Source organism: Paroedura picta, chromosome 8 (genome assembly GCF_049243985.1).
Source record: "Paroedura picta isolate Pp20150507F chromosome 8, Ppicta_v3.0, whole genome shotgun sequence".
Taxonomy (NCBI): Eukaryota; Metazoa; Chordata; class Lepidosauria; order Squamata; family Gekkonidae; genus Paroedura; species Paroedura picta.
In genome coordinates this window covers 67,197,892-67,217,614 of record NC_135376.1, presented here as the reverse complement: position 1 = coordinate 67,217,614, position 19,723 = coordinate 67,197,892, and the positions used below count along the sequence as shown (strand labels likewise).

The window sequence follows — 19,723 nt, the reverse complement described above, 5'->3', positions numbered from 1 at the left end:
GGGCATTGAGACCCACTGGATGTCCACAAATAAATGCAAATGGGTGTGGAAGATATAAGGGACTTTGGTATTCCTATCTGTCCCAGTCTGAATTCAGGGTTTCCCTTAGCATTAAATTCTTTGGCTGGTTTATTGCATTGCTGAATACATTTGTTTGGATTGTTTCAGTTTGCTTAGAGTTGAAAAAAAGTATTTGTGGTTGTAAAAATCACCACTTGCAAGTCATCACTTTGGCCATCTTTGGTGATTAAGTTCAATCAAGAATACCTTGAGGACCACTTATAATGCTGCATTGGAAGAGGGTGATTTTCCCTGGGTATTTAAGGAAGCAGCTAAGGACGATTTGGACAGCTTTTGTCCTTCCGTAATCTTCTATTCCTGGACAAGATGACCAATCATGTGGCATCAGAGTGACTTCAGGAATTTTATAAAATTCTGAATACATACTTTCTCAAATCTTTTCACCCTTTGGATGTTGGGCTGCTTCAGTAGTACTGGTAGATTACATGTATCTACAGATTGAAAACAGTAATTTTTCCCTGTTGATTCAGTTAGATATTTCAGTGGCTTTTGACGTATTGATCATTTTGTTATTTTGGGCTGTATAAAATGCCTGGCTGTAATTTCAAGAGGGACTCTCTAGTGGTTTCAGCCTTTTGTTGTATTACAGGAAGCAGACAATTATTAGTGGAGATGCCATGTCAACCTCCTGGGATGGATTACATTGGGTACAACAGAGTCAGTGCTGTCACCTGTGTTGCTTAATATATGCATGAAGCAGCTGAATAGGTTCATTCATAGCGTATGGGTTCAGTGTCCTCTGTATGCTGATGACAACCAGCTCTATGCTTCACTAAATATTCAAGAACAGCTCTCTGTGTCCTTTGAAAACAGTGGTCAAGTGTAATGAGGATGGACAAGTAGAAACTGAATCCAGACATGACTGAGATTATAACGGTAGAGAATCTCAATATTTTGATTTGCCTGGGACAGGAATGGCCCTATCTGACTAAGAAGCCTAGGGTTTCCCTGGATTGACCCTTCCTTTAAGAAAGAGAGGTGGGATCTGGCTTAAGTGTTTCTTTTTATTTGTTTGGGTTGTTAGGCTCTTCACTTTTCTAGACTTGCCTAAACATCTTACATTGATTCAGCCTTTCTCAACATTTCACCATTTCCCAGATGTGTGCTGGGAAACAAACTCTGCGAAGCGTCCTCAGTCATGCAACTTTCTGACCTGCCTGGCTGACAATTTCATTTATCAAATGGTAGATGAACCCACAAGAGGTTCAGCCATACTGGACTTAATACTGACCAACAGGCAAGAGTTGGTGGATGAGGTGAAGGAGGTGGGGACCCTAGGGGGAAGTGACCATGTCCTCATAGAATTCCTTTTGAGATGGGGAGCCAAGGAAGCTTGTAGCCAGATGCGGATGTTGGATTTTCGTAGGGCAAACTTTAATAAACTCAGAGACATGATGAGTGTCATACCATGGACGAGAATGCTGGAAGGGAAGGGAGCATGTGAAGGGTGGGCGCTACTCAAACAAGAGCTATTGCATGCTCAATCAATGACTATCCCAGAAAGACGAAAACACTGCAGGAGTTCTAAGAAGCCTATTTGGATGAACAGAGAACTTCAAGAGGAACTAAGAAAGAAAAGGAAAATGTTCAGGAAATGGAGGGAGGACAGAGCTCTAAAGAAGAGTACCTACAGGTTACTAGGCACTGTAGATCAATCATCAGAAAGGCCAAAGCTGAGAGTGAGCTAAGATTGGCCAGGGAAGCCCATTGTAACAAGAAAAGATTTTTCAGTTATGTGAGGAGCAAACGTAAAGTAAAGGAGGCAATAGGCCCACTGTTGGGTGCGGATGGACAAACTCTAACGAAAGATGCAGAGAAAGCAGAAAGGCTATTTTACATCTGTTTTTTCCCACAGGTCAAAGTGTTTAGGTACATCTAGAGATGGCTTTAGCCAAAGGATAGTGTCTGGGTGGCAGGTTAACATGGATAGAGAGGTTGTCAAGAGGCATTTAGCTGCACTGGATGAGTTCAAATCCCCTGGTCCGGATGAAATGCACCCGAGAGTACTCAAAGAACTTTCCAGAGAACTTGCACAGCCCTTGTCCATCATCTTCGGAACCTCTTTAAGGACTGGAGATGTCCCGGAGGACTGGAAAAGAGCAAACGTTATTCCGATCTTCAAAAAAGGGAGGAAGGATGACCCAGGAAACTACAGACCAGTGAGTCTGACCTCTGTTGTGGGGAAGATAATGGAGCAGATATTAAAGGGAGCGATCTGCAAACATCTGGAGGACAATTTGGTGATCCAAGGAAGTCAGCATGGATTTGTCTCCAACAGGTCCTGCCAGACCAACCTAGTTTCCTTTTTTGACCAAGTAACAGGTTTGCTGGATCGGGGAAATTCGGTTGATGTCATTTGCTTGGACTTTAGTAAAGCTTTTGACAAGGTTCCCCATGATGTTCTGATGGATAAGTTGAAGGACTGCAATCTGGATTTTCAGATAGTTAGGTGGATAGGGAATTGGTTAGAGAACCGCACTCAAAGAGTTGTTGTCAATGGTGTTTCATCAGACTGGAGAGAGCTGAGTAGCGGGGTACCTCAGGGCTTGGTGCTTGGCCCGGTACTTTTTAACATATTTATTAATGATCTAGATGAGGGGGTGGAGGGACTACTCATCAAGTTTGCAGATGACACCAAATTGGGAGGACTGGCAAATACTCCGGAAGATAGAGACAGAGTTCAACGAGATCTGAACACAATGGAACAATGGGCAAATGAGAACAAGATGCAATTTAATAAAGATAAGTGCAAATGCCATTTTGGGCTGTATCAACAGGGGCATCACATCAAAATCACAAGATGTCATAGTCCCATTGTATACGGCACTGGTCAGACCACACCTGGAGTACTGTGTGCAGTTCTGGAGGCCTCACTTCAAGAAGGACGTCGATAAAATTGAAAGGGTACAGAGGAGAGCAACGAAGATGATCTGGGGCCAAGGGCCCAAGCCCTATGAAGATAGGTTGAGGGACTTGGGAATGTTCAGCCTGGAGAAAAGGAGGTTGAGAGGGGACATGATAGCCCTCTTTAAGTATTTGAAAGGTTGTCACTTGGAGGAGGGCAGGATGCTGTTTCTGCTGGCTGCAGAGGAGAGGACACGCAGTAATGGGTTTAAACTTCAAGTACAACGATATAGGCTAGATATCAGGAAAAAGTTTTTCACAGTCAGAGTAGTTCAGCAGTGGAATAGGCTGCCTAAGGAGGTGGTGAGCTCCCCTTCACTGGAAGTCTTCAAGCAAAGGTTGGATACACACTTTTCTTGGATGCTTTAGGATGCTTAGGGCTAATCCTGCGTTGAGCAGGGGGTTGGACTAGATGGCCTGTATGGCCCCTTCCAACTCTATGATTCTAAGATTCTAAGAGAAACTTAACCGCTCCAAGTTGGAGGTCCTGTGGCTGGGCAGGAAGGTGGCAGGACAGGAAGCTCACCTACCTACCTTAGCTGGGGTTCAGCTTAACATCTTGTCCTCAGTAAGGAATTTGGGTGTGATTCTGGACTGCTCCTTGTCTATGGAGTCCCAGGTCACGGGGATAGCTTATATGCATCTTATCATCTACGCCAAGCTAAGCAGCTAGTGCCCTACCTGTCCCTAGACTGCTTGGCCACAGTGATTCATGCAACAGTCACCTCTAGATTGGATTTCTGTAACTCATTCTATGCTGGCCTGCCCATGTCCTTGACCCGGAAACTCCAGCTAGTACAGAATGCAGCTGCTAGGGTCCTCACTAGGACACCGTGGAGGGCCCATATCCAACCAGTGCTGAGGCAGCTGCATTGGTTGCCAGTTCTGGCCCAGATCAGGTTCAAAGTTTTGGTACTGACCTTTAAGGCCATTCACAGCTTGGGCCCAACCTATCCGAGGGACCGTTTATCTCCTTATGCTCCCTGCAGAGCTCTTTTACATTGGGTATTAATCTGTTGGAGGTTCCTGGCTCTAAGGAAGCACGCCTGGCCTCTAACAGGGCCAGGGCTTTCTTGATCCTGGTCTCAACCTGGTGGAATGAGCTCCTGGGAGAGCTGAAGGCCCTGATGGAGCTATCAAAGTTCCACAGGACCTGTAAAACAGAGCTCTTCTGTCAGGTCCTGGGTTGAGGCCAGAGCTAAGAACAATGTGGCCCTTCCTCAGGCTCGGAATGTACATATTTGCACCCCACCCTAGGTTAGTCTGCTCAGGAGGTTAGAGGGTATTTTGGCTGCCAATCTTGGAGGGTTTGTTAGGGATTTTATTGGGATTTTTATTGATTTATGAAGTTTGAATTATTGTAAGCCACCATAAGTCTTTGGAGAGTGGCAGGATATAAATAATAAACAAACCAACCCTGTGAAACATTCTTCAGGGTTTGAGAAACACAGGAAGTGGCATAATTGTGCAGAATATGATTGGGAAGCATATCTGTGTACATGCCCATCTAGGGCTTCCCCCCCCCCTTCCCACCCCCTCCAGGCCCACTATCGGCCATTGGGGAGGAAGGGGATGGTTGACATGATCATATGTGGTCATACTACCCAATAAATGTTTAAAAATCGTTTGAAGAAGAAGAAGAGTTGGTTCTTATATGCCGCTTTCCCCTACCTGAAGGAGGCTCAAAGCGGCTTACAGTCGCCTTCCCATTCCTTAAATGTTTCATGAAACCCTGGTTGAGAAAGCCTGCACTGATCTATGCTTCTGTAACTTTTTGACTCTATGTAATACATTCTACATAGGGATGCCCTTGAAATTAACTAGTCAACTGAAGCTATTTACCTTTTATCTGCTATTGGGTGACCTGTATGTAGATATCCTATCTGCAACAAATACAATGGCTGCCAATTTGCTTCCATGATCAATTCAAAGTGCTGTTTTTGACCTCTGAAGCCCTTTAGAAACTTGAGACTCACAAACTTGAAAGACAAACTCTTTGCCTGCTGGTCTGGCCTCCCTTTTTAAACCTTCCCTGTATGTATCTAGGTCACATTTCCATTACCCCCAATGTGATAAGCAAATCAGAGCCCAGTAAATCACTGATGATGTCAACACCAGACCAGTACAACTGCACACCTTCCAGGTCAGTGATTCCCATCCTGAGGGCAGTGGGCCAAAGTAGGGGCATGGAGCTATTGAAAGGGATCCATGAATCCATAGTCTGACGAAGAGTGCTTGCACTCGAAAGCTCACGCCCTGAATAAATCTTTGTTGGTCTTAAAGGTGCTACTGGACTCTGATTTGAGAGAGAGAGAGAGAGAGAGAGAGAGAGAGAGAGAGAGAGAGAGAGAGAAACTGAGGCAAACCAATGGTTATTTGAGCATCCCTACTTGCCACATTGAACCGTTTTAATATATGCAGCAATAGTTGTAACAAATATAAAATGACTACTCAACATTAACGCATGATCCATAAAATGAAAAAAATAATTTTATAAAAGTACTGAAAAATTTGCCCCATCCAATTTGGAATTTGTCCGACAAGCATTGCACATGTTTACAAACTTCTCCCTAAACCATGAAGACTTCCTTTTTATTGCAAAATAAAAAAGTGAAGTGGGAACAGGTTGCACCAGTTTTATGCATTGATATTTCTACCCTGTCCCTTGCTCTGCCTTGGAAGCTTGTTGAATGACTTGAGGGCAGGGACTCTCTCTCACTTAACCAACTTCACAGAGTTGTTCATCTGAAGATAAAATGAAGGAGGGGAAATGATGTTGGAAACCCCTTTGAGTCACTACTGGGGAGAAATCTGGGGACGTGAGTAAACAACGCACATTAAAAATAAACATATTTGCAGAATTTAACCCATTAATGTAACATTTATAGGGCAAAGAAGAGCTGTTTTCACTACCCGAAGGAGTCTCAAAGTGGCTTACAGTTGCCTTCCCTTCCTCTCCCCACAACAGGCACCCTCTGATGTAGGTGGGACCAAAAGAACTGTGACTGGCCCAAGGCCATCCAGCTGGCTACAGAGAGGAGTGAGGAATCAAACCCAGTTCTACATATTAGAGGCCACTGCTCTGAACCACTACACTATGCTGGTTCTCAAACTGCCTACTCTTCTTCGCCCTAATCACAAAGAGAAGACTAGTCTGAAGAGATGAGACATCAGAAAGGATGCTTGGATTGATACCACTGAGACTACTTCTCTGCAGTCCCCAAATTCTTACTCTGCACTTCCCAATGTTCTTTTATATTCCTCCAGGTTTAGGACCTTATTTTAAGAATCCCCTGTGGTTGCCGGTCTTGGTTTTCATGAGAGGAAAATAACTTTTTTATTCAGGTGGGTAGCCACTGGACTCAAAACTTCTTCAGTTTGTTCACCAGAGTCTGAGTCCAGAGGCACCTTATTATTCAGGCTTTTGTGTGCATGCAAACTTCATCAGATACTGCAAAACTGAATATCCTTAGCCATTGCATATTGGCAGAGACAGGATATCTCATGAAGTCAGAGAAATCTACTCCTAAAGTGAATTGAAAGTGCTTTATCTAACGTGTGTGGAATGGGCCCAGGGAATATATCCAATCTAGTTAAGTCTCTGGAATTGATTAAGGTTCGTCAAGTTACTTGGATTCCATTCACCAAGAATGTTTGAAAAAGGGAAATATATTCTACCATGTTTTGGTCTATTTCTACTTATTTTTTAAACTGGCAGTAGTCAGAGAATATATTACCCGCCCACCCCAAAACAAGAGAGATTAATAAAAAGAGTGTCTGATAGAAGGGTTTGGTTTTGAACTACTGTTGTTTCCATGGAAACTATTCCTCCCCCCCCCCTTTTGTTTTCAAGTAAAGAAAGAAACCCTTAATTGTTCATGGCCAATGCAACAAGTTATTCATGGCCAATACAATGTATTTCCTAGGTACAAAGTATTAAGGTTTGGGTGCTGAAATCTTCTCTGAAGGTTTGATATGTCAGGGAATTTAGTCATCAAAAACAGCCGTATGGAGTAACACCACGAAGTACTTTGTTATTGTACACTTCACATAAAATCCAAGTACTGATCTTCAAAGGAGTTGTTTACTATGTTTTGGCAGCCATATTAGGAGGCAGGTTTAATATAGTATAAGCTCTAATAGATTATAATCAACTTCTTCAGGGGCTAAACTGATGCATATTCTTTGAAGTAACCAAGACATTCAATGAATACTGCACAACATTTGTGCTAAGGCAATAAAAATCTCTATGATTTTTCTAGGCTCCATAAGCATAGACTTTATTCTCTCATGATCATTTGGAGACTAAGAAGACAAGAAGAAATGCAATTCACTTTCATGTATTTTCTCCACTTATCCCTCCCCCCACATGCTGCTCCTTGGATGGGCAGGATGGGGGCATGCAGTTAAATATCAGCTATTTTGGTGTGTGTATGCATGTGTGTGTGTGTGTGTGTGTGTGTGTGTGTGTGTGTGTGAGGTCGGGAGCTCCTGAACATGATTCAGTATGACAAGAGGCACTGTGATCTGGCTCAACCATTTCTCAGGACACTTTGTAAGGAGGATCAGCAGCATTATTCCTTTAATAGCCATGTCTAATGCAATAGGCTGGCGGGTTTTGTCCCAAGTCAAGGTATCAGCTGCAGGTCAGAAGGTAACACTCTGTTTACAAGATTATTTCCTAAAGCACTTATCTCGCCTTCGGTGTGAAAAGTTGACTTTTCTGTTTGTCAGGGGGCCCGAAAGAATTGAGGGAATGGGAAAAATTAGCTACACTGGGCTGGAGCTGAATAGAATTAAGTGGGAGGTCTGAAAAAGCCCTGCTGTGGCGCTCTGCAGGATACCTTACGAGCCACGTCATCGCAGTTCATTCAGGCAAACAGTAACAGTGTCACCAACATTCCCACACAAAGACAAAGTTCTTCACACAGTCTATAAACATGCTTCCTCTGGCCGATTCATCCTAGCCTGACACCACTGAAAGGAGGGTTCTCCCCCACTTTTCCTGAAGGAGAAAAGGAAAAAACCCACCCTGAAACAAACAAACAAAAAATCCTAACCACTGCCACGTTTCTAGGGAAGAAACCATTTGGGTATCAAACATGATTTAATTCAGGCAGACGCCTTTTAATTCATAACAGAATCTCGAAAGTTTATATTAGACATGTCCCTTCCAGATTTACCTTTCGACTTTTCTAGGCAATGATACTCTTCACAACTTATGTAACTGGTATTTATATAAAATGTCACAGAACAGTAGTCTATGTATATAAATAATAAAATAGTTATGGAAAAACACCTAGGAATAATAAGAAATAACGTTGAACAAATGGTTCGTTCAAGATTCAAACAAATTACCGAATTTGAGGTACTATAGTGAGGCTAGAAAGAGTACTGCACACAATTTTGAAAATTTCTCAAAATGAGGTTAAAGTGAGTTTTTAACACTTTACGGGTTCCACCTGACTCTTAAATCTGAACATTCATGGTCTAACTGCATTCCTTTGGGTGGTCATTTTGGAATTTAAAAAAAATCTTTAAATTATTTTCCATGCATAAAGTAAATCTGAACTTTGAACTCAGAGCCTCTTTCAATTTGAATTGGCAGGCACACATGCACATACATTGTGCAAGTTCTCAGCATGCAGGGCTGAATAATCTTTTTACATGTTATGCCCTCACTGAAATGTTTAGAAAGCAGTTTGGAGTTAGAAACAATAGCAGTGTTTGCATACACAGAGGATACCGAATCCCCACTGTTCACAGCCACAAGAAAAGGGCTGCCAATGTGGTATCAGAATGAAGGTCACAGAGAGGTTACTGGAGAGAAGAGTTTGCATTTTATGTTTGGTTCATACAAGGTGTATTTATTAAGACACACATCCAAATAAAGCCATATGATAATTCTTTGCTGATTGGCTGTTTTGGCAAAGAATTATCATATGGCTGTATTTGGATGTGTGACACAGTTTACTAATGTAACAGAATTAATTTTTGCTTTATATTCCCACTGTCATGATGGTAGTTCATAGGAAGAGTGCTTGCATTTGAAAGCTCATGCCTTGAATAAATCTTTTGCTGGTCTTAAAAGTGCTACTGGACTCTGATCTAATTAGAGAATTTGGAGTGGCAGATGCTTACCAGTTGTGCTATATTTCCATTACTTTATCGATACTGGTTGTTTTATGGACCCGTAGACTGGCTGTGGCTTCTGTGTTAAGATAAAAAATGAACTAGTTCTTTCAGTCCAAAGGAATTTTTAGTTTCTGTCCCCCAAACAGCAACCTAACAACAGCAAAAGCAACAAAAACCAAACCCCCAAACAAACTATTCTGAAACTGAGGGGAATTTGAATGTCAGTGAAGGAGATCACATTAGATGGTGAGGAATCAAACATATCTAGTTGGAACACAGATGGCGTACTATGAGGAAGGCTAGGCTGAGATAGCAGCGAGGAGCCCCGAGAACTTCATGGCAGACGGGATCTAAGCCTGCACATCAATTCTAACCCCTATGCAAAATGAGTACAACCATATTGAAGTCTACTGCCCAAGGCAACCTGCTTTCATGGATACGAGAATCTCTTAGACTCTAGTCAATAAGAAGAAGAAAGAAGTAATTTGATTAATAATTAGTCTATCAATAAACTGGCTGTAATGGATCCACCTGGTGCCTTTGGAGCCACTGCCGGGTACAAAAATCATAAGGAGAAGAGAATTACTGCAGCCTTTAAAAAATTATTTAAATTTTTTATTAGTTCTTTTGCTAGTACCCTGGAGATACAAAACAAACGGAAAAGTAGGCTCAGCTTGAATAAATAATTTATCATAAGTTGATTGCACAGCAGCACATCTCCACATATGCTTGCCAACCTCCAGGTGGTGGCTGGAGATCTCCCACTATTAGGACTGATCTCTAGCCCACAGGGAGTAGTTTACCTGGAGAAAATGGCTACTTTGGAAGATGGACTCTGGCAATAGACCCCTTTGAAGTCCTTCCCCACCCCAAACCCTGCTCTCTTCTGGCTCCAACCCCAAAATCTCCAATTATTTCCCAACTTTGAGCTGGCAGCTTTTACTTCCACAGTAACCAAAATGGAAGAAGTGGAGTATGGATAGGGAAACTCAGTATCATGAAATTGTGTCACATATGTACAACACTGGCCAGAATCGAAGCGATAGGAGATGTGGGCCTTCTGTTTTCAGTGGCATGCATCTACTGTAGCATCTAGTTCTAGCCATTTATAACAACAGACACAGCCTTTTACAATTCTGAGTACTTTGAATGGGAAATTGTCTAGAAATAATCATTTTTTAAAAGCAAAATTAATTGGCATCAGTGAAAGTGGCTTAATGTAAGTGCTTTCAGTTGTGGGTTTGAAATGTTGCAATTCTGACATTAAAAAGCTTAACTTTATCATATTTTTGAACCTCTTGCTTTTTGATGTAATAGCTGAAACCTATTAATAACACCAAAACATTTCAAAAGGTCAGGCAGCAAACAACAAGATGAAAGGTGTTGTCAAGAGGCTTAGGTAATCATTTTAATACTCAGGGTATTTGCCAGAACCGTTTAACTAATATGTGCATTCACTTTTAATTTCAATATAGTGCCACTTTAACAAAAAAAATGCTGTATTTTTAATTAATTATCTTGTCAACAAATATTAAGATTGCAAGAAATGCCACATCAATAATATATATATGCAATTCAGGGAAAGGATTACAAGAAGAGCCATAAAAATCAATTTTTAGAGCTAGAAAACTGGTTCTCTTTAGCCTGAACGGTATTTCCCTTCTATTGACAAAACCATGATCTTATCTGACACTGACATTCGCCTACTACTATGTTAGATATGTATAACAATTTAAGTACTTGTCGATTCTGCTACTGTAAAACATAGCTCTACTCCCAGTACAATACGAAAGTCTGCTACAAGTGTGAATTGTTTCCCCTTAGCAGAATGCTTGTAAATACATAGCCTATATATATATATATAAACATGCAAAATATCGCATGACTGGGAAATAGAGTGCTACTATGCTAAGTCATAGGTTTGTTCTTGGATATCGGACTGTTTTGTAAGGGCTATTATCTGCTCCAATAGAAATACAAAGAAAAAACTCAAGCAATCCAGCAGAGATTCCAGCCAACCTGGTTCCAGCAGGAGTATCCAGACAGGGACACTTGTTTTTGCAGATTTAGAATAATAGTGGGCTGGATTCTACGAAGAACAAGAGTGCAAGAGGGGTACTCATGACATGTTTTATTCATCTGCTGTCTTCACCCAGCATCTTAGGGAAAGGTGACTCTCTAGAGCAGCCTTTCTCAACTTTTTTGCGATTGAGAAAACTCTGAAGCATTCTTCAGACTTTGAGAAACCTCAGAAGTGGTGAAATCATGCTGAATGTGGTTGGGAAGCACAGCTGTGTACATGCTCACATGGAGCCCTTCCCCTTCCCACTCCCTTCAGGCCCATCATTGGCCATTTTGGGAGGGCAGGTCAACTTGACCACATATGGTCATCTCACTCGATAACATTTGTTCTGCTGCTTCAAACCAACAGGGCTAAACACTTAAATCTAACTCCCCAACAAGTCATTCAAGAGAAATGTGGCAAGAATAAAAACTGTGATCTCCCTGTTTATAATTCTTCTAAAATCTATCCTGGGCAATAACAGATCAAAATTATATATTAAAATTTGATTAACTCCCACCATTTGGGAAGCCTTCCAGGGCTACCCAGAAACACCAGGGATTCACAAAACTCTGGTTGAGAAAGCCTGATCAAGAGATTGAGGGTCCACATGGGGGGGGGGGAGAAACACCATTTGGGAGGCTGCAGTGAGGAATGGAATCTGGTTAAAATAATTTCCATTTCCTTTGTACTTCCATTGGCTCCACTGGTAGGTACAATTTTGACTGTTTTCCCTAGTTCCCTACAGTTTAGATATTGTGACCTTCAGCACCAGTTTTCTGGGACCTCAGGCAATTTCAGGGGAAATGGGAAGGGGGAAAAGTCCACTCATTCTTCGCTGAATACAACAAAAGGTTGCAAAATAGAAATATAGTGTTTACACAGACCAGGAATTAGACAAAGGTTGCTTTCAGTTCTAAAATTATGCCACTAGCTTAGAAATGAAATAAGCTTCATTAGAAAAATATGCTTTTCAAATAATTCCTCAAATATTTCTCACAGTGTCTGAGAGAGGGCTTTCAAATTATTCCCAAGTCTGCTAAAAACCCTACTAACTCTTTCTAAAGTATGAACAGGATTGTCTTGGGGCTTTCTCTTTTGTACTCCAGCACAAACTCATATTGAAGATTGTGCTGCACCCATGGAGTTAGTCTCAATGATCCTTCCACAGATCTGTTTCCGTAGCACTGGGGCTTTCTGCCAGCACTAAGATTCTTCTGCTGAAGAGCTGCTTGCATCCTGGGAAGGCACCTTGCAGCAGAGTGGCATGGATGTGCAGGATTCACCAACTCAAGGACAGCAGTGCTGCCTGCAGCGCTGTTCTCTTAACGTCATTTGGCATGAATGAGGATATAGGACACTAACACAAGGATTGTATTCATTTTGTCCATATCACATGAATAATAAACATGCATTACTTTTTAGCAAGTATTGACCTGGATAGACCAAGCTGGCACAATCTCGTCAGACCTTGGAAGCTAAGCAGGGTCAGCCCTGGTCAGTATTTGGAAGGGAGACCACCAAGGAATACCACGGTCAAGACACAGAGGCAGGCCATGGCAAACCACCTGTGAACATCTCTAGCCTTGAAAACCCCATGGCGTTGCTTGCCATAAGTCAGCTGTGATTAGATGGCAAAAATAAATAAATAAGTAAATAAATTAACAAAACCTGGGCATTTATAAGGTTGCCTGGTGAAAGGCAATAGGCGAGGGAAAAAATAACCTGATGTTCACAAGTGGGAAGTCACTAGATAATTGACAAGTACAGGATAAGATAAGTAGGCCTGAAGAGTTTGATTAAAAATCGTCTTATTATTTAGTGCAATTCGTTAAAAGAATAATGTAACATGAAAGAGGGACACTTGTTTTTGCAGATTTAGAATAAATCTGGTGCTTGTCTTGGTGCTTGTTTTATAAAATTTACGAAACATGGCTTAGGTCAGGATTTTTTTCAAAAAGGAATTTTATATATAATGAGAATAAAGAAGTGTTTACAAACACTCCAGCTTCTTGCATTTCTCAAATGACCCAGATCTTTAACACAAGGTTTGCCTCTGCCTAGAAACGAAGTGGCTTTTCTTCTGCTCATTCAGCTGTTAGTTCTGGGAAAAGCCCAAAGAGAAACATTTAGATTGGAGGGGTCTTTGAGAAAATGTGACAGTTGACTGATGAGCATCTATAAAATGACAAAGAATTGCTGTGTGGAGCTGTGCATCACATTGCTTCACCCTGGGAAACTAATTGCTTTGAATTGTTAATAGTAACATTATTTTTCTGGCAATCATTTCTTTTGAGTACCCAAAATGAGCATGAAACAGCTCCTTTGACTGGACATAAAAGTTAAATGTCCCAATGTTGATCAAATTAACTTCAGCTATGTGACAATGGACTATATTTGTGAGAAAATAATGAAGGTCACAAAGGGGGGCTTTATGCCAAGATTTCACAGTTGTAATGTAAAAAGTGTTTCAGTTCGATTAGGCCCAGCTAAGTTTCAAAGAAAAACAACAGAAGAACTTTGTCACTTTCGAAGCAGGGGGGGGGGGCCCATTCTGGGTAAATTCAGGATGTTTCAGCCACAACAAGAGCAACACCTGGCTAATCTTTCACCAAAACAAAACAGTAAGTTCAGCGGCACCTTAGAGACGAATGACGTTTATTCCAGTATGAGCTCTTGTGAGATTGAGTACACTTCTTCAGAGATATTTCTCCTACTGTGTCTGAAGTCCCACAAAAGCTTAAACTGGAATAAACCTTAGTCTTTACAGTGCCACTAGGCTTCTGTTTTTGGGGGGAGTTAGCCACCATAAACTAACATGGCTACCCTATTGGAATAATCTTTTGCCATCCTGGTTTTAACTAGAATGCTGAATGATTGCTCATATGCATTCTGGGCCTTCAATTCTCACTCTGATAATAAAAATTGTGGATGCACAGGATTTCCTCCCCACTTCACCACCCTGACTACAGACTTGATTTTAAAAAGTCCGACGTTTTGAACTTAAAGAACATCTGAGACTCATCAGAAAGCCATGCAGTGATTTGAAGCAAGCACTTTCTGTTTCCGGAGGGATTCTAAATTATGCTACATGCATCCATATTAGTAATTAATTGTTAACAAAACAATTGTATGTACCTGGTCCATAGTGGGAGCGCCATATTAATCTTAACATTTTAAAAGAAAACCCTTCATTAATTAACTATTTACAATGGTTCAGGTACAAAACAACCAACGACAGGGTGCTGAATCTGTTTTTGCAGAACTACTCTTTTAATCATACCTGTCTAGATCAATTCTGTTTTGCAAAAAAACAGAGAAAGTCGATTTGCATTCATTTCTTTCTTTGTAAATAATTAAGATGGAGAGCAGTCTATGATGGTCACTTCAGTCTTGCATAAATAGCAGTAATTAACTGGGGCTCTCACTGTCCACGATGCATCCAGCAGAGAGGACTGGTTTCACTTACTCCCACAGCGACTTAAATCAACTGTGAAAAGATGTTTCGGTTTCATTCAGTGAGGGTTTAGCTCATTAAACTCTTTTCCTTCTCTGTATTGTTCTCAGAGCTTGAACTGCATTGCTGTTAAATGCTCTTTAGCAGTTTAAAGGCCTTAGAGGAAAAGACTTATCAGCCTCTGCTTTTAACAGCACTAAATCTGCATTATGAGGGCATGCAGATAAGGGGGATTTAAAGCTCCCCCCACCTCCTGCTTGAAACCTCTCTCTTCTGTGTTTATCTGGCACCACATCGCTCCTGTAGCTCAGCTGGAAATGTAGATCTATGAAGCTTTAAAGGGAGATTAAAAGCCAAGAAAAGAAGTACTTTCTTTCCTATAGATGCTCTCACTTTCCCTTTTCCTACTGTCTGAAGGAGTGATGGCAGACAATGGCCCAAGATGGTTCCCAAAACCTTCTGAATGGGGGCACTGTTGGTGGTAGCATTCATTCAAAGTGAGCTTCAGTGTATTGTCCTCCCCAATCAGCAGATCAGAATAGAGTTTGCTGGTGGCTGCCAAAAGGTTAGCTGTGCTGATGAAAGGGGTTTCCCATTATTCACTGCTCTTACAGAACTCCCCTTTTGTGCTGGGCAGCCCATCATTTCACTACGGAGGTCCGGATCTGCGGCTGGCTGCTCTCTCAAAATGAACAATCTATGTGAATGCAAAGCCACAGTGGTAGTGCCACTGAAAATTGAGGGCTTTCTTTCCCCCCTGAAAAGGCAGGGGAGCTAGCCCTGGGTTTGGCAATGTCACATTTTAATGATATACCACCATGACATCTTTGACCCACAGTTAACACCACTGCAGCCAGACAAATTTCCTTACCCTTGCAAGGGCATTGTGGAGGTATCCAAGATACCCCGGAGAAAGCAGACAAAAAATTACAAATAATATACAAGCAAAGGCGGAGAAAGAGATCCTAAATCCAAAACTAATGCTTCCCCCTTGAAAAATATTAACAATTGCACATGGAGGGACACCACATGATTGGCTCAATAGCCTGATAACATGGCATACACTAGAGGAGGGGGTGGGCAAAAGGGAGGTTGTGGTCTGGTCCTGGACCACAGGCTAATTTGTGGCAGGCCACCTAATAACTGCTGGTCACTGGGAGTGTTGCAAAGCATGTTGAATTAGCTGGATCCGACCCAGAAAGCCGTAAGGACAATGCAAATTCCAGGATCACTTTACACAGATCAGTTGTGCCGAGAGTTCCAGAGTATGCATTCTTCTTTTGTAAACAAGGCACAAAAAGGTGGACCATAGAGATTCAAATAAAAATAATTCAGAGTTGTGCAAAACTGACCATTCTGTGAGCAATTAAAAAAAATACTTGTTGCAGTACTAGTTTGAGATGGCTTCAAGATTTTAGAGGACAGCAGTAATCATTAGTCTCCCAAAACAAAGGGCTAGAGGGGCACACAAACCAAAAGATCACCAGATTACTCAGGCAAGTAAACCAAAACATATACAACACCTTTTAAATATTTAAAAATCCATCCTTCTTCTTCTCTAAGTGGCAACCTCCCAGCAGGTCAATAGCAATTATTATGAGCACAAAAAAGTGACATCACCAATGCTAAGACATTAATTTTACACTTGGTACTAAACATTCTAAAATGAAAGTTTTGGGAGGAAAATCAGGATTTGCCAAATAAAGATACAGAGACACTGGGAAGTAACAGCATTATGACTATACATTTTTATATTTTGCAATTTCAACCTAGATGCAATGCCAACATTGTATTTGAAGACCTACAGAAATGTCAGTTTGTACCCAGAGGTCAGCCACAGATTCCCATGTGGCTTCCAGCAAGCAAGTCCATTCTCAGCCTACCACCTCTAAAACAGAAATAGTGGCTTGGATCCAAAGAAAGAGGAAAAGAGCCATCACTCACAAGTGCTAACACACATGTTCTGCTTGTGTAAGAAGGGTGCACAAGGCATCTCCCACATGTGGGAGGGCAGCTTTGGAACCAACCCAGTAAGCCACTCCCTGCAAGAGAAGTTGGCAACACAGCAAGGATATAAATATGCTGGGCTCTTTAGTAAGTTAAAATTTGGAATTCAACCTTCATAAATGATGAATTGAAAGTGTTTTTTTGAATATATATATATATATATATATATATATTTTTTTTTCATTCAGTGGGATTTCCATAGCTTTTCATTGTCTTTGGCAGGAGTGGCCAAACTATGACTTTCCAGATGTCCATGGACTACAATTCCCAGGAGCCCCTGCCAGCAGCCCCAACCACAGTTTGGCCACCCCTGGTCTATGAACTGCAGACCTACTGCTGGATAGCCTGGTTTTCCTTCCACAGACTTACTTGCCTGACCTCAATTGTTATAAGCATTGACTTTGGGGAAACTGTGCAAGGTCTAGCCTATTGTTGGTTTATGCATTAGATGGGATCTCAAGAGCTTCTACAGCTTCTGGTTTTAATGTTCTTATTCATTTGTTGAGCACTCGTGTTAATTATTTATTCTCTGCATTTTCACTCACAGAAGACATAAACATTCTTTTTACAGTGACAACAATCTTGATTTTTTTAAAATCCAGAACATAATAAAAAATAACACACAGGAGAACAGAAGATACTAACAGAGTTAACTACCTACCTGTCAAGTACATAACCAAGGGCCTTATGCCTTATTCCTGAGTAAACCGACGGGCTTGTTTCCCAGGCAACTAAATTGGAAGCATCATGGAAAAGATGAATGTTTACCAAGTCAAAGGCACTGTGACAAAAGGAAGAAAAGATTGGCTCAGAATAAAGTAAAGACAAACAGGAAGAAGGACATTTTTAGGAATACAGAGCAGTAACTGAGTCATCACTGACTCTCCATTTTTAAGCTCCTGTATCCAGCTTTTTCACTTTATACCTGCTTCTCTGTCCAAGAGTTCCAGCAAAATTTGCTACAATTATGATCTTTTAAAACTCCTGGACATTTAACATTACAGATGCATAAACTTCAGTAGATTATCAAAGTGCATTTGGATATAAAGCATAAAATTGTAAAAATAAATAAATAAATAAATTGTAGATACTCCCATGAAGAAAGGAGACTGAAATGAATGACCATCAATGAAATCCTAAGCAGAATTATGATGATGATGATATCTTTCAGAGTTCATTAAAGTCAAAGGGTTTAGAAGTCTATAACTCTGTTTAGGATTGCACTGGAAATATCAGTGTTTGAGGATGTTGTGTGTGTGATTTTATAATGCTTTTCCAACTTGAAAAATATAACAAAACTCCATAATTCTCTAAAGGATTATTTCTTAAATGGATATCTGAATTACAGTGATAAGAACATAAGAGCAACTGTGATGGATCAGACCAATGGTCCGTCTAGTTCATCCTGTCTTACACTATAGCCAATGACATGCTCTCTGAAGGCTTACATGCAAGGATTGAAGACCAAAACATCCCATTTATAGAACTCCACTGAGTTATTATGGACAACCAATGATGGACCTATCCACCATGAATTTATCTAACAACCTTGTAAACTCAGCTAAACCAATGGCCATGACTACAACATGTAACAGTGAATTCCACACGTTAATTCCTTTTGGAGTATTCCCTTTTGTATGTTCTGAATCAACAGCTCATCAACTTTATTAGGTAAGTGTGAATTCTAGTAATGGGAGAGGGAGAAAAAGTTCTATTCATATTCTCTATCCTATGCATAACTTTATAAATGTACATCATGTCCCTCTAGCCACACTGCTATACTAATATTGCTAGTAATGTCTGTGTGCTTGTTCATGTAGTCCTGTATGATCTGATCAACTTTTATGTAGAAAGATAGAAGTAAAGATCAAAGCAGCCTTCAGTCTTTTTTCCTCCAAAGAAAAGACTGCCCACAAACTTTCCAAAACTGAAAAGGGGAAGAGCAACCATAATACGGATCTCCTACTCATCAAATTGTCAAGTATTTCTTCCTCTGTGATTAAAAAGCAAACCAACCAACCACAAGGGGAAACCACACAATGGCTCTTATTTTACTTTCTTATATAATCTGTGAGAGAATTTAGCTTTAAAATTTGCTAGTTTGTTATAGCAGTTGTTTCCTTGTACCAGTGATACTCAGGGGCTTGGGGGGGGGCACAGGTGGCTATTTAACATGCCACTCATAGCTCTTCTGAGCATGGGTCCTCTGGGATCCACCTCTTATTCCAGGAAAGTGTGTGGTTTCTAAAGGAATTGGTATCATATTGTCATTACTACGTGCTCATTATATACCTACTTTATTTTTCAAATGCAACACAACTTGCCCATGATGATTCTATAAAGGTTCTGCAAGATTGAGGGTTATATACATGAGGCTGGGTCGACATATGTGACTGACTGAGAGAGTGGAATGGGCCGTACCACTGTTGAATGCTAAGCCATTAAACAATGCCCCTAATATGTAGCAAAGCAACCATATGTGCTCAAAGTACTCTGGTAATTATATATTGTTGTGGTGTGTTGGATATATATTAGTCATGTGGCTCTTCTGATTGATTAGAATTGTGATTTTGGTTCTCTGTGGTCTGTGGAGTGATGATAATTGTCCCAAGCTAGCCAATGGGGAAAAAATTACAGAAGTAATTAAAGTACAGTATTTGCTGGCGTATAAGACTACTTTCCCCCCCTGAAAAACATGCCTCCAAGTGGGGGGGTCGTCCTATACGCCGGGTGCACTTCAGTTGGGATAGACATAGCTGCCCATAGTGGTCCATAGTACTGTAATGTAATGTAACAAACTCTATATTTTGAGTGGAAATGTTGGGGGGTCGTCTTATACGCCCAGTCGTCTTATACACCGGCAAATACGGGTAATAGAAGGCAGATACAAAGGCTGTATGTAAAGAGTGAATTTTCAGACAAATGCTTAGTCTCAGATTTTCAAAGTTTTCCAATATGCAATTATAACACAGCTAAATCAACAGTTGCAAACTCCAGACTTATAAATGACCGATTCAATATCCATTGTCCAAAAAGTGGGATCCATTTATATACTAGATCAAAGCTTTTCCTTCATA

General features: G+C 40.9%; 1 protein-coding gene across 3 annotated transcripts in view; it reads right to left on the bottom strand.

The window, feature by feature from the left end:
• The window catches only part of INPP5A (inositol polyphosphate-5-phosphatase A), a 295,368-nt gene that overhangs the window by 100,714 nt on the left and 174,931 nt on the right, over positions 1-19,723 (bottom strand). For all 3 annotated transcript variants that reach the window (XM_077350184.1, XM_077350186.1, XM_077350185.1), the window contains exon 8: positions 17,308-17,427. In XM_077350184.1, the coding sequence (XP_077206299.1) occupies positions 17,308-17,427 (120 nt within the window). The remainder of the gene's footprint in view (positions 1-17,307; positions 17,428-19,723) is intronic.